At 44.5% G+C, this 15,537-nt stretch overlaps 1 protein-coding gene across 1 annotated transcript in view; it reads left to right on the top strand.

The window, feature by feature from the left end:
- Positions 1-749: 749 nt before the first annotated feature.
- LOC311226085 (semaphorin-5B-like) overlaps positions 750-15,537 on the top strand; it is a gene marked incomplete at both ends in the record, with an annotated part of 108,988 nt that continues 94,200 nt past the window's right edge. The window contains one exon of the mRNA XM_084311461.1: positions 750-1,066. Within this exon, the coding sequence (XP_084167587.1) occupies positions 750-1,066 (317 nt within the window). The remainder of the gene's footprint in view (positions 1,067-15,537) is intronic.

A 15,537-nucleotide genomic window follows, 5' to 3' on the forward strand; every position in this document is an offset into this window, starting at 1 on the left:
AACTTCTAGAACCACGTCCAGTTGACATTTTTTATCTCGCGCCGATTGCTATCAAACTGTATTTCATCATCAATATAATGCATTTGGAGCTATAAATCAAGTTCTGGAGAAAGCTGCAGAAAACGATAAAAACATACTTATACTTTAGACCATATTTTAGTATGAATATGTGAATGAAAAAGTTTAACGTTGCTACACCCTGAACAATACATATAGGACATTGAATGGGCCATAATAATGGCAATTTAGCAATAGAATTTAAAAAGTTATAGCCCTGCAAAAAAGGGGAACTTCTCCATAGACAAATAGAGATGGCGAGGGATGGTAAATTATGAATTTAACCCATGGCGATCAAAGTGTTAATCATCTATATGAGTTACAGTAACAATAGAGTGCTAATAAAGTATTGTTACAAAATGTACCTACAAATAAAGTAAATAAATGGTAAATGGCTGCATTTATATAGCGCTTTTATCCAAAGCACTTTACAATTTGTTCCTCACATTTTACTCGTTCACTCACACATTCACTCACACATTCACACACTGACGGCGGAATAATTAGGGGTTAAGTGTCTTGCTCAAGGACACTTTGACACGCTGCCAGGGAGAAGCGGGAATCGATAAGGAATATCTTATCTTAACCAACCAACCAATTAATTTACTGACTGAACGACCGTCCAACCAATCAATTACTCAATTACGGAAAAAAAGTTAAACATGTATATCTCAATGAATGATCTTACCGCCATGCTTAATCCTCCCCTCCTCTCCTCCCCAGAGCCCCACTTCATCTCGGCCTACGACATCGGCCTGTTCACCTTCTTCTTCCTGCGCGAGAACGCCGTGGAGCACGACTGCGGGAAGACCGTCTACTCCCGCGTGGCGCGCGTCTGCAAGAACGACATCGGCGGCCGCTTCCTGCTGGAGGACACCTGGACCACCTTCATGAAGGCGCGGCTGAACTGCTCGCGCTCCGGGGAGATCCCCTTCTACTACAACGAGCTGCAGAGCACCTTCTACCTGCCGGAGCAGGACCTCATCTACGGCATCTTCACCACCAACGTGTGAGTGGATCCACGGAGGGAAGTGACCTCGAAACCACCGCCCTCTTTTCTCGATCCTCCAATCACAAGCTGTCGCTTTTCCTCGGATGACGTTTTGTCTGAGGAAAGCGACGGTTGTGATTGGAGGATCGAGAAAAGAGGGCGGGGTTCGAGATAGGTCGATTCTCATGTATATGTAGGTCCCAAAGCGGTGCCTACACCCGCTGCACGTGTACATACAGTACGCATGTGTGAATACAGTACACAGACACGCATGCATGCACACACACTTTAAATGCTTTATTTATGCCCACATAAATACAAAGTACATTAACTCATTGACCGCCGGGAATTAGACGGGGGGCCCCGCTCGAGCACTGCCACGCTTTAAAATATAGGAGTGCATCACCTTGTTTGTAGAGCTATAACTATATTCTATATTTTAGCTATGGATACAATACTATGGCCCATTTGACATCACCTATCTATCGTTCAATATGTGAAAAATTATAAATGTTTCCATCCATACGTTCCTGTGTTATACCGTGGTGAATATAAGTATGGTTTTAGAACGGTCTAGGGTAATTCCCGGAATGCTAAGTTATAGCCATATACGTCAATTCCACTATAGACTAGGGCTGACCCCTATTAGTCGATTAGTCGACTAATCGGTCGAAAGGAGCCGTAGTCAACTGGCCAACCTCTTAGTCGAATATATTAAAAGAAATATATATATATTTTTTTATCATTCTTTCCAAAAGAAAAGAGGCCTAGAAGCGTGGCTAACGCTAATGGCACGCATACCAGAGGCTAACTGCCTACGAAAACAGGCACAGAGGCACTGAAAGAGGATTTCACCCATCTAATGAACACACTAGACTAGACAAATATCAAGATGTATCCATCAGTGGACCAATTGCATGCTTTTGCAGAGGACAAGAAGCCTTCAGTCGACTCCTTCAGACATTAAGCACCACCCACAGCCCAAATGGAATGATACATTATTTTTTTTTGTATTGATCTTTTCCCCCCTCCATTTTTCCTCTGATTTTCTCCCATCCCAATGTTAGTCGTATGCCAATTCCCAATCCCTTCCTGGTCGCTGCGCACTTACCCCCCACAGTCAGATCATCTGGGAGAGTGGAGGCTATCACGTGCTTCCTCCGACACACGTCCAGCCAATCAACCGCTTCTTTTCACCTGGCAGCGCGGATCCTCCCTGAGAGGGCGTAGCGTGTGGAAGGATCACACTATCCCACTCAGGTCCTATCCGTGCTTAGCAGGCGCCCCGACCGAACTGTAGGAGTCGCTGTTTACAACGACCCGGACCCACCCCGCCAGCTTCTCCCATCCTCTAATACAGCCAATTGTATTAGTGTGAACGGCCAGCCAAGCTGGTGACAACCCCGGAGCTGTGAGCTGGATTCGAACAAGCGAATCCAGCTCACAGCTCCGGGGTTGGTGACGAACGCAATCTCCGCTACGCCACCTAACCGCCCCTGGAATGATACATTTTTATAATTTTTTGTAATAAAAAAATATATATATATTATACTCTTTTTAATTTTTTTAATTTTTTTGACCAATAGCCGACTAACGGCAAATTTTGGCCAATCACAGTCGACCATCCAAATCCTTAGCCGGGGATAGCCCTACTATAGACGTTGCCGTTTCTTGCCTGTACACGCTATTATTCCGAAATCAAATCTATCATAGGTATTATGTTCCATCATGAATGCATGAAAGGGGGGGCGGTCGTTTCTGATTATTTGATTGTCAGTAACGGCATTCGTATTGAACACTAAACGCTTATCAGCCCGATCGGTATAGTGCAGGATCAAGCAAAAATGTACGTCAAATCGTCCTTACTTGTGATCGGGAGTATTCCAAAAATAATATTCCAATTGTTTGATCGCCATCTGGTACATCCAATGTCCATTTGGTCCACGGCATAATCCACCACAACATATGGATCGGGGATATTTGACGTGCTTCAATGGAACCGGGGACATTTGGCCATTCCACAGGCCAAGATACAAGGTTACAAAGGGTGCTCGATACCGCCGTGTAGCTGGATACGGCCGGTATTGCACTTTGGCATTCTCTGGATGATTCCCCATGTTAACCCAGAGTCTGTGTGCCTGTAATGAATAGAAATATTGAATAAAAGAAAAAACAATCTAATAACGAGTATACTCGTTATGATTGGCGCCCAATAACGAGTAAACTCGTTGTTGGCGGGGAATGAGTTAAGGACATAAACACTAACAGTGCAATCAGCTCATTGGGAGTCATTCAATTACGTTTGTGACTGTGCAGCACCCATCATACACATACAATATTGACACGGAGGATGTTTCAAATGTGGGTTAACAGATAGCATTTCTGTAAAACTATATTTACTCTATGGGTACAAAGAGCAACGCCGTCTCCAAATAGAGTGGCTACCAATAATAGCAGATATAGAGCAATACCTTGCTAACTGTTTAGCCTTTCTCTTGGAGATGTGAGCCACACACACACACACACACACACAAACGCACGCACGCACGCACGCACGCACGCACGCACGCACGCACGCACGCACGCACACACACACACACACACACACACACACACACACACACACACACACACACACACACACTCAGACAAATCCCTTATATAAAGTTCTACCTGCAGAATTCTTCCATTCAGACACACATAATGGTTTTCACTTTTCAGCCCTTGAGTCATCTTTACAGAAGTTTTCCTTCTCCAGCAGTTGCCTGTGTGCGTGTAGCTTTATGCCAAGCAAGCAGTGCAAAAACTTACCGTAGTGGCATGCAGTAATGCGCCTTTCATTTTCCGCCGCCCAGCGCCCAGGTCGCGCGGAAATAGGCTGTCTATTGCCATTCTCTTTGACAAACTCTAACCTTAACCAGCTCCTTAACAACGCCTAAACTTAACCGTTCTAACCTTAACCAACTCCGAAACAATGCCTAACCTTAACCATAGAAATTATATTGCCATTCTCTTTGACAAACTCTAACCTTAACCAGCTCCTTAACAGCGCCTAAACTTAACCGTTCTAACCTTAACCAACTCCGAAACAATGCCTAACCTTAACCGGCGAAAGAATACACGTTAAAAAAAAATCACGTTAAAAAATATTTTCGATGGGATTCGAACTCGCCAGCAAACAAGCCATAGGATCCACAGCCATGTGTCCTTGCCAATTGAGCTAGTGCCAGATAGTGAATAAGAGGCGGTGACTTATATATATTGAGCTCCAACCAAGGCGGGATCTCATGCGCATGCGCGGGCACCTCGCGCGAGCACGCCGGCGCACGCACGCACCTGAGCGAGCACGCCGCCGCCGGTGCACGCACGGTAGCATTTGTCTGAAAAGAAGGGCGCTTTACCGCACTAGCGTGCGGTGACGAATGCGGAAGCATTTTTGCACTGCTTGCTTGGCATTAACGTACAGGCTGCCTGTGTAGAGAGAGAGAGAGAGAGAGAGAGAGAGAGAGAGAGAGAGAGAGAGAGAGAGAGAGAGAGAGAGAGAGACAGAGAGAGAGAGACAGAGAGAGAGAGAGAGAGAGAGAGAGAGAGAGAGAGAGAGAGAGAGAGAGAGAGAGAGAGAGAGAGAGAGAGAGGGAGACAGACAGACAGACAGACAGACAGACAGACAGACAGACAGACAGACAGACAGACAGACAGACAGACAGACAGACTTGGAGCTGCTAATGATCAGTATAGAGGAAGCACTCAGCCAGAAAGGAGATGGTCTCTATACACTAGACTGACTCACACCTAATACTGCAGTATGTTTGTTCTGAGTGAGGGAGTGGAGAGATTAATAGTGAAAGGGACAAATATACAGTAAAGACATTTTTGTATGTGTGCGTGCATGTTTGTGTGTGTGTTTGTGTGTCAGACACACTTCATTAGACGGGGAACAGGCAGACGGAGAATACATGTGTGACAGATGTACTTATCGTTCTATCTATAAAGGACCTAGTTATCTTCTGGTGTAAAAGACTAAAATAAATGTGTGATTGCCTTCAGACATAATGACGGGGTTGAGGAGTAGAGAGGGGGACAGATGCAGATCCGTGGCAGATATGCTGGGATTGAACCCAGGGGTTTAGCTGTTTGCACAACAGAGCATTGGCTGCACTTTAATCAAATCCAAGACCTCTCAGGCGTTGCTGTGATTTTGACAGAAGCCCAGGTTACTTTGAATGATGAAAGGTGTTTTCCTTTAATCTTTTTCAGTCATTTTGTCCTTGATACTGTATGTGGGGTAAACGGGGAAATTGTGTTTGACCAAAGGACATTTAGTTAAAGCTGCTGTAAGTGGTATTTATTGTTAAGATGAAGTGTTAATAATAGTGTAATAGCTCTACATTCCAACAGCCATAACTGAGATAGAGTGTCCGTAACATGGGTCTCCCAGTCCCTCCGCTCTGCAGTAAACAGAAAATACATTTTCTGATATCCCGTTCCCACTTCATCCAATCAGGAGAGAGAATAGATATTTGTACTTATTTCAAGAAATCTTGCCAAGCCAAATTTGCTTACTGCACTGGTAGATTATTGTACTTGTTTCCAGGACATTATTTGCTTAAAACTAGTTTCTATATCTTATTTTCGTCAGACCATTGCAGTGTTGAGTTTTACATTTACATTTAGATTTAGTCATTTAGCTGACGCTTTTATCCAAAGCGACTTACAAGTTCTGTACGACAAGTCATCAGTTCTCTCTCCTGATTGGATGAAGTGGGAATGGAAGTGTATTTTCTGTGTACTGCAGAGCGGAGGGACTGGGAGACCCATGTTACTGACTCTGTATCAGCGATGGCTGTCAGAATGTAGAGCTATTATTTTAGCTTGTAGACCACTTATTTGAACAAAAAAGAAAACACTTACAGCAGCCTTTAATATTCAAATAATTTTTCTAACACTAACTGATGGATGTTGCAGAGAATGCACTGATGCTGGTAACGTCGGGTGACCTGAGCTAGTTTTGGCCAGCGATTTTAACTGCAATTTCGAAATTCTAAATCCCAAATCAGAGAGAGAAAAGTATTACAAGGCTTTGTTCACTGGAACCACAGACGAAGCTAGGAGCCATCTATTAATAGCTCATTAATTTGTTTATAGCTGCAGGAGATCCTGCCTAGATGAGAGCAGCTGGAGATTCGTCACCCATGAGAGGTTTCTACCCTCAAACAGTTCATTACAGTACAGACTGCAAAAGTTACCCAAATCTGATTTATTTTGCTCATATGTGACTCATATCTGCTTTTTTGGGTGGGGGGGGGGGTTCATAAGAGTGTGAACAGCACAAATCACATGGAATCTGATCTTTGATCTTGAGATACCCGTCTGATTTGTTTTATTTAGCTGGCTCCACTGCATTCAACAAACCGTAATCTGTTACTTCAGTGTCCTCCATGTTTAAATCCATCTTCGTTATTGTTCATTTGCGGCTGGGGGTTGTGGAATAATCCTCCCCCATTCACCCTGTGTCTTACTTAACGATCCCCAGTCATGTTCATGTTCCAACCCTCCCCCATTCACCTTATGTCTCCAGTTCAGGATGTGTGTCTGATGCTGAACGTTGAATTCAAGCTCTGTGCTTCCCCGTCTACACTAATGTATCACCCCCTGTGATGTCATCATCTCAGTGACAGTGCTTCCCCGTCTACACTAATGTATCACCCCCTGTGATGTCATCATCTCAGTGACAGTGCTTCCCCGTCTACACTAATGTATCACCCCCTGTGATGTCATCATCTCAGTGACAGTGCTTCCCCGTCTACACTGATGTATCACCCCCTTAATATGTGATGTCATCATCTCAGTGACAGTGCTTCCCCGTCTACACTAATGTATCACCCCCTTAATATGTGATGTCATCATCTCAGTGACAGTGCTTCCCCGTCTACACTGCCTAATGTATCACCCCCTTAATATGTGATGTCATCATCTCAGTGACAGTGCTTCCCCGTCTACACTGCCTAATGTATCACCCCCTTAATATGTGATGTCATCATCTCAGTGACAGTGCTTCCCCGTCTACACTGATGTATCACCCCCTGTGATGTCATCATCTCAGTGACAGTGCTTCCCCGTCTACACTGCCTAATGTATCACCCCCTTAATATGTGATGTCATCATCTCAGTGACAGTGCTTCCCCGTCTACACTGCCTAATGTATCACCCCCTTAATATGTGATGTCATCATCTCAGTGACAGTGCTTCCCCGTCTACACTGCCTAATGTATCACCCCCTTAATATGTGATGTCATTATCTCAGTGACAGTGCTTCCCCGTCTACACTGCCTAATGTATCACCCTCTTAATATGTGATGTCATTATCTCAGTGACAGTGCTTCCCCGTCTACACTGCCTAATGTATCACCCCCTTAATATGTGATGTCATCATCTCAGTGACAGTGCTTCCCCGTCTACACTAATGTATCACCCCCTTAATATGTGATGTCATCATCTCAGTGACAGTGCTTCCCCGTCTACACTGATGTATCACCCCCTTAATATGGGATGTCATCATCTCAGTGACAGTGCTTCCCCGTCTACACTAATGTATCACCCCCTTAATATGGGATGTCATCATCTCAGTGACAGTGCTTCCCCATCTACACTAATGTATCACCCCCTTAATATGGGATGTCATCATCTCAGTGACAGTGCTTCCGCTCTGGGATTTGTCTCCTCATTACATCATCAATCTTTGATGTCATGACAAGACGGAACTGCGCGCTCCGTCTTTCGTTCACAGACAAGTAAAGCAGGTCAGGAATGTGTCCCCCCCATGCATCACTTCTCTTCCTCTTCTGTCTATCTTTGGGAGCGACTCGTTCCTGTTCAGAAACCAAGCCTGAACTGCCTGAACAGTGTGGAGAGTACATAGTATGCCAATTCAGTTTTAAGGTGAAAACTCTTATCTTAAGTGCCTGGCAAAACAGGGACATTGCTTGTTATACAACAGGTAGGTCCGACCACGCATTGTGACTGGTCGTGAGCACTCTAAGCCGTGAGTATATTCATGATACACTCACGGTTAAATCACCATGAATGATTTTAGAATGCGCTGGTTTTAGAATGTTGTAGAAAGTTTCAACTGCCATTCATCAAACGGAAACTGTCAACATGACCTACTCTGCGGACAACGTTATGTTTGATTTAACGTACCCGTTAACCATAAACGAGTGGATAGAGGAGGAGTCTAATGCAAGCAAAAGTCGGAAAAAGTCGTCAGCGCCTCGGACAGTTCCGTGTGTTGGGCCAGTTCAATGCAGCTTTTCTCCAGCGCGTCCAGCTCATCTTTCATTGTATTGGCATGTCTAATAATGCTGTTTTTATGAATATCGTTAGATGTAGGCCCGTTCTCTATATCTGTCCACTCGTTTATAGTTAATGTACGTTCAATTTGACTAATAACGTCATTAGTTTGCGTTGCCAAGCTGGTTGATACTCCATTTGAAATTCCATAGCAACGAGACATCTTTAGGAACTATTTTTGTGCGACAAGTTCAAGTTTCAAGTTTCTTTAATAGTTGTCATACAGAAGTACAGAATACTTTTATACAAAATGCTTCTTACTGTTACGCTCCAGAGACTGTGCTAGACAAGATAAGTATCAAATAACATAGTATAGCATGTAAATTAGAAGTAGAAAATGAGGTCACAGTGTTCAGTATAGACATATGTACAATGTTCGATGCAGAATAGACGTAACTGAGTTACCATATAATATACAATACTATGCAGTGTACTAATATACAATACTATATAGTGCAAAGCAGAAATGGGATGAGGTACAATTTAGGTACAATTTACAGTAAGGTGTACGAGTTGTAGTGCAATCCTTTATCAATAAATATAAAGTGTGGGGAGTGGGTGCTACAGTGTGTTTGTTTAAAGTGAGTGTGTGCTATAAAGTGTGGGGAGTGGGTGCTACAGTGTGTTTGTTTAAAGTGAGTGTGTGCGTGTGGATGTGGATGTGTGTGCTATGTGCGTTTGATGGTTGTTGTGTAGTGTTCATTGTTTGTTGAGCAGCCTGATGGCCTGGGGATAGAAGCTTCTTCTGAGTCTTTCTGTGCTCGCCTTGAGACTCCGGTATCGCTTGCCTGACCGCAGCAGTTCAAAGAGGCAGTTGTTCGGGTGACTGGAGTCCTTAATGATTCTCTTAGCCTTGCCCCTGCACCGCTTGTTGTAAATGTTCTGGAGGGTGGGGAGCACCCCTCCAATTGTGCGTCCGGCTGAACGTGTCACTCTTTGTAGTCTGCTTCGGTCTTGTGCAGTGCTATTCCCAAACCAGGAGGTGATGTTGCCAGTCAGGATGCTCTCTATTGTACATGAGTAGAAGTTCTTAAGGATCTTCTGACTGACTTGGAACTTTCTTAGGCGCCTGAGGAAGTAGAGGCGTTGTCGTGCCTTCTTCACAACACTGTCAATGTGTGTGGTCCATGTCAAGTCCTCAGATATGTAGGCTCCGAGGTACTTAAAGCTGTTCACTCTCTCAACCGGTGCCCCGTCGATGCTGAGGGGGCTGTAGTCCTTGACCCCCGACCTCCTGAAGTCCACAATCATCTCCTTTGTTTTGCTGACGTTCAGGGAGAGGCTGTTTTCCTGGCACCATCCCGCCAGGACCTTGACCTCTTCCAGGTAGGCCCTCTCGTCGTTTGCAGAGATCAGGCCCACCACCACTGTGTCGTCAGCAAATTTGATGATTGTGTTGCTACTCCGCTGAGCCACACAGTCGTGTGTGTACAGGGAGTAGAGGAGGGGACTCAGAACACAGCCCTGGGGGGCCCCTATGTTGAGGGTGATGGATGAGGAGGTGCAGTTGCCTGCTCTCACCACCTGGGGTCTGCCCGTCAGGAAGTCCAAGACCCACTGGCAGAGGTCATAGTTCAAGCCCAGGTCCCTGAGCTTCACTGAAGTTCACTGAAATCGATATAAAAGACCCCAGAATTGTCTGTATTCATATATTTTTCCCGACGGTACAACTTGTATAAAAGCAATAATACACTCGAACCCATGGTATGTCATGAATATTGCCACTCTGTGATGCCTACGCCACTCCAGCTTTGCTCTCGTGGCTGCGGGCGCATCACAGCCGTGGCAATATTCATGACATACTGTACCACTGGTTCTCGTGTATTATTGCTTAATTATGCCTGTTTTGGGAGGCTTTTACTCTGTGTACATGTGTGTGCGTGTACGCATGCATGCTGGTGTGTGTGTGTGTGTGTGTGTGTGTGTGTGTACAGTCGTTGGTATTCAGATGTATTCTGTGCTCCGTGGAGGGGGACGTTGAGTCCTGCCTCACCTTCTGCTCTCTCACCTGTGAAGCTGCTCCTCACAGCCTCACGGCTTCCTGCCAGCAGCCAGCGACCTTATTAGAGCCATGCATCAGGACAGACAGACAAAAGATGGAGAATCCGAGAAAGATGCAGTGATAGAGAAAAGTGTGTGTGTGTGTGTGTGTGTTTGTGTGTGTGTGTGTGTGTGTGTGTGTGTGTGTGTGTGTGTGTGTGTGTGTGTGTGTGTGTGTGTGTGTGTGTGTTTGTATGTGTGTGTGTGTGTGTGTTTGTACGTACGTGTGTGTGTGTGTGTTTGTATGTGTGTGTGCGTGTGTGTGTTTGTGTTAGTATGTGTGTGTGTTTGTATGTATGTGTGTGTGTGTGTGTGTGTGTGTGTGTGTGTGTGTGTGTATGTGTGTGTGTGTGTGTGTGTGTGTTAGTATGTGTGTGTGTGTGTGTGTGTTTGTGTGTGTTAGTATGTGTGTGTGTGTGTGTGTTTGTGTGCTGACAGTGTTCTCCAAGCTTCTGTCGCATCTCTCCCGGTGTCCCTCACTACCGCTCTCTCTCCCAACCGAGCCGGTTCCTCCCTCAAGCTGCCTCCCGAGGTTCGATATGGTAATGCAATCACCACATACGCCGTCTCCATCTGTCTCGCCTAAATTGAACACACTCACAGCTGCTCCCAGGAGTTTGGGGCAGTTGAACAGAACGAGCTGCGAGAGCTGGAATGGGTCGTCTCCGCTCTCTTCTGTGTGTTATTCACAATCTGGGCCAAGTGTCGACGTTGTAGAGCGGCATCCTCCCCCGGAGAAAAAACATCTTCTTCCGACGATTACGTTCCGAAACGTCTGTGGCCCGGTGGTCCTAATGACCGTCTGGTGACCAGAAGGAACCCGGCTTTAATCGCTGCTAAGTGTCAGTGTGACCATCCCATGTTGAAGTGTTAAAAATCTAGTAATCCGGGGCGCCCAAGTGGCGAACCACGTAACGCGCTGCGTCACGGCACGGCCGACCCGGGTTCGATTCCCGGACCTGGCGTTCTTTGCCGAATGTCTTCCCCTGCTCGGTCTCCCATTTCCTCCTCTCCCTCTCTCTCTACCGCAGTGGTTCCCAAAGTCGGGGTCGCGACCCAAAGGTGGGCCGCGAGCAGCCACGGGTGGGCCGTGAGATGATTTCCATTTTTTTTTTTTATATATATATATATATATATATATATATATATATATATATATATATATATATATATATATATATATATATATATATATATATATATATTTTTTTTTTGTCAGGCCACTGAACTTAGAAGCAGGCCAGGACAGTGTTTCTAGTTGTATTCTAAAATTATATTCTATTGTATTCTAAAATGTGACTATATGGTTTTATATTAACTTAATAAAAACGAAAAATCTACTTATTTCAACGAACATTTCAAACTAAATAACAGATTATGCACATAAAACGCTGAAAAGAACCGAAGCAACAATAGTATTTTAATGAGGCTATTATTATTATCATTATTATTTTGCAACAAGTTAGCCCTCTCATAAATAGCACATATAAATGAATAACTAACTTGAACTAACTTAATAGGATTGAAGTGATATTTGGCTTAAAAAATCGGTCGCCTGGCAAATAAAAAAAATAAAAATAGCCTGACGATGTGCATTGGGCCGCGGCTCTCTGACGCCTTATTTTCTGGGCCCTGGCCTGAAAAGTTTGGGAACCCCTGCTCTACCGGACTGCCCGGTAGTAAAAAAAACGCAATAAAAATCTACAAAAACATATAATTTTTTTTTTTTTATATATATCTAGTAATCCCTAGTCTCTAATCTGTTTTTGTGGTGCTATTATATAGGTCTAGTAAGCCCCAGTCTCTCCTCTGTTTTAGTTCCTGTGGTGTTATAGGTCTAGTAAGCCCCAGTCTCTCCTCTGTTTTAGTTCCTGTGGTGTTATAGGTCTAGTAAGCCCCAGTCTCTCCTCTGTTTTAGTTCCTGTGGTGTTATAGGTCTAGTAAGCCCCAGTCTCTCCTCTGTTTTAGTTCCTGTGGTGCTATAGGTCTAGTAAGCCCCAGTCTCTCCTCTGTTTTAGTTCCTGTGGTGTTATAGGTCTAGTAAGCCCCAGTCTTTCCTCTGTTTTAGTTCCTGTGGTGTTATAGGTCTAGTAAGCCCCAGTCTCTCCTCTGTTTTAGTTCCTGTGGTGCTATAGGTCTAGTAAGCCCCAGTCTCTCCTCTGTTTTAGTTCCTGTGGTGTTATAGGTCTAGTAAGCCCCAGTCTCTCCTCTGTTTTAGATCCTGTGGTGTTATAGGTCTAGTAAGCCCCAGTCTCTCCTCTGTTTTAGTTAATTTGGTTGTTATAGGTCTAGTAAGCCCCAGTCTCTCCTCTGTTTTAGTTAATTTGGTTGTTATAGGTCTAGTAAGCCCCAGTCTCTCCTCTGTTTTAGTTAATTTGGTTGTTATAGGTCTAGTAAGCCCCAGTCTCTCCTCTGTTTTAGTTAATTTGGTTGTTATAGGTCTAGTAAGCCCCAGTCTCTCCTCTGTTTTAGTTAATTTGGTTGTTATAGGTCTAGTAAGCCCTAGTCTGTCCTCTGTTTTAGTTCCTGTGGTGTTATAGATCTAGTAAGCCCAGTCTCTCCTCTGTTTTAGTTCCTGTGGTGTTATAGATCTAGTAAGCCCCAGTCTCTCCTCTGTTTTAGTTAATTTGGTTGTTATAGGTCTAGTAAGCCCCAATCTCTCCTCTTATATAATTTTTTTATTTATTATTTCTAACTGGATTATTTGTATCTGGATCTTAACTCTTTGACTGTGCCGCTGTTTTTCCATCTTTACTCCCTGGAGCCAGCTTTTTTTTTTTTACCATTTTCACGATGTTTGCAGACCCATCGTATATTCTATATTATTACATGGCGTTTTAACATTCGCCAAAATGCTTGATTGTGATTGGTCAATAGCGCTCCGTTGCCCCTAGCAGCAGTCAATTATTTCTCGATACTTCACCGCTGCTATGAGCAACGCGCAATAATGACCGCTGTTAGGGGAAAGATAGCCTCGCAGCCGGACTCTCGCAGCGTTATACCATGCACAGCCTGCGGAGCATGGCAGGTCTCGACAGTACACCATGCATTTGATCTCGTCTTGTCGATGGTGTCAAATGAATTATATTGTTGGTAAGTTAGCCCTGTAATAAACGGGATAATGTATACGTTGACACTGCGAGATTCAAACCTAAATAGACTCAGCTTTACCATATGCACAGCTGCACTGCATCAGGTGTAATCAAGCCCATTGTGATATTTCCTCCAACGCCAGAGGAGCAACAGAACAACCGCGTCTGCATTTGATCTCGTCTTGTCGATGGTGTAAAATGAATTACATATATTGTTAGTAAGTTAGCCCTGTAATAAGCGGGATAATGTATAGCTATACTATTATCCCGCTTGGCTGTGCCTCGGTGTTCCAGAACGCAGTGTCGGTCAATTATTTTGCGACAATGACCTCGTAGCTATACATTATCCCTTACTTATAGCTATGGAGACAATAGTATGGCTCATTTGACAGGCACTATTTATAGTCCGACAGGGACAAACCAGTTAATTTCTACACACCTTTCTTTGTGCGCTATACCACGCTAAACATCACCCTGTTTAAAAATAATCCCGTCTCGTTCTTTAGATTGTGAGATATGACTGAAACCTATATTATTTCCAAATCAAAGGTATATACCATATAGATGTTTCTTCACAAAGTCATCAAGGGCGGGCGGCTAGGTGGCGCAGTGGGCAAGGCGCTCGCCACCAACGCAGGAGGTGGGGGAGGGGGGGGGGGGGTAAAATACGACGCTGTGATCAATACAAAAGCATGTTTTAGGTTCGGTAAAATAGACCTAAAATAGACCTTACCTTTGTCAGAAGGTACTCCAAAATGTATAATCCCAGTAGTTCCATCGCGATCGCCATTACTGGTGTGCATTGGGCCTGTGCTGCTTCACTTTGAGGGGGAGGGGATTCCTGCAGCCGGAGGCACTGAGAGACCAGTTCAAAAGGTAGGCGATACTGCCACCTGTCGGGATTCGATCGTCATTGCAATTATAACGTAGGCAGCGGTGCCAGGGAGACACAGGCAGGTCCGCGCGATGAGATATCTCGGGTTTGGTGCTCAACGCTTGGATTTGAAACACGAGAAATCTCGTGTTTGGCGCTGAATGAGTTAAAAGCAACAATGTGTCTTGGATCGCCGCAAATGGCAGGCCCCTGTGCTGTGCCACCTGTCTGGTCAAATGCGGCAGTTGAACACAATCAAATTGGACAGATGATTTTCCTGTTCATATCTCCCATTCACAGACCGCATGCTGTCTTTCATTCACAGACAGTGCAGTACATTAGCTCAGGGGTCTGTCTCGTCCTCACATCAAGAGAGTCCTGCCTTTCAGTCTCAACAAATAATATTTATCTATTTAATTATGGACTCTTGGCGACAGTGGCTCAGGAGGTAGAGCGGCCGTCTGGTAATCAAAAGGTTCCCGGTTAAATTACGATTCCACCTGGCAGCGCGTCGACGTGTCCTTGAGCAAGATAACCTCTAGCTTGCTTACACCCACTCTGCTGATGTAGGGAGGGAGTCTGACTGTAACGGGACAGAAGTGCGCCCCCGGATTTATCAAACAGGGGCCTGTCTAGCATCTAGGGTACATAGCAAAGGGCTTTAGCATTCAGTCAGGGTAGAGGGACTTAAGACTTCAGAGCATGAACAGGCCTTTTAATTAACTGTCGGTCCTCATTGGCAGGTTCCTGCTGTCACAGGCTTGGAGCAGTGGGACTCGACAGATTCTGCCATTGAAGTGGCTAACCCAGCATCTCTACCACTGTTGTGGAGTAGCTTCAATACATTAAATTAGTAGTTTAACTACATTTTGCAGTAGCTTGCTGGTAGTTCAACTAATTTCAAATTTGCTAAGTTATTGTAGTTTGTTAATTACTGTTATGATTATACAACAAAAACATATTTTTTTGTGAAGAACCCAGATTAGCTATAGGGCTATTTAGTGTTGGTTCAGCTATTAAAATGACAAGTGTGCAGGCTTGCGATTTATCTTTGTCATACTTATTCAAGTTAGCCATAGCTATATATGTGGTGTGTGTGTGTGTGTGTATGTGTGTGTATTGGTGTGTGTGTG

Source organism: Notolepis coatsorum (assembly GCF_963971535.1).
Source record: "Notolepis coatsorum genome assembly, chromosome: 3".
Taxonomy (NCBI): Eukaryota; Metazoa; Chordata; class Actinopteri; order Aulopiformes; family Paralepididae; genus Notolepis; species Notolepis coatsorum.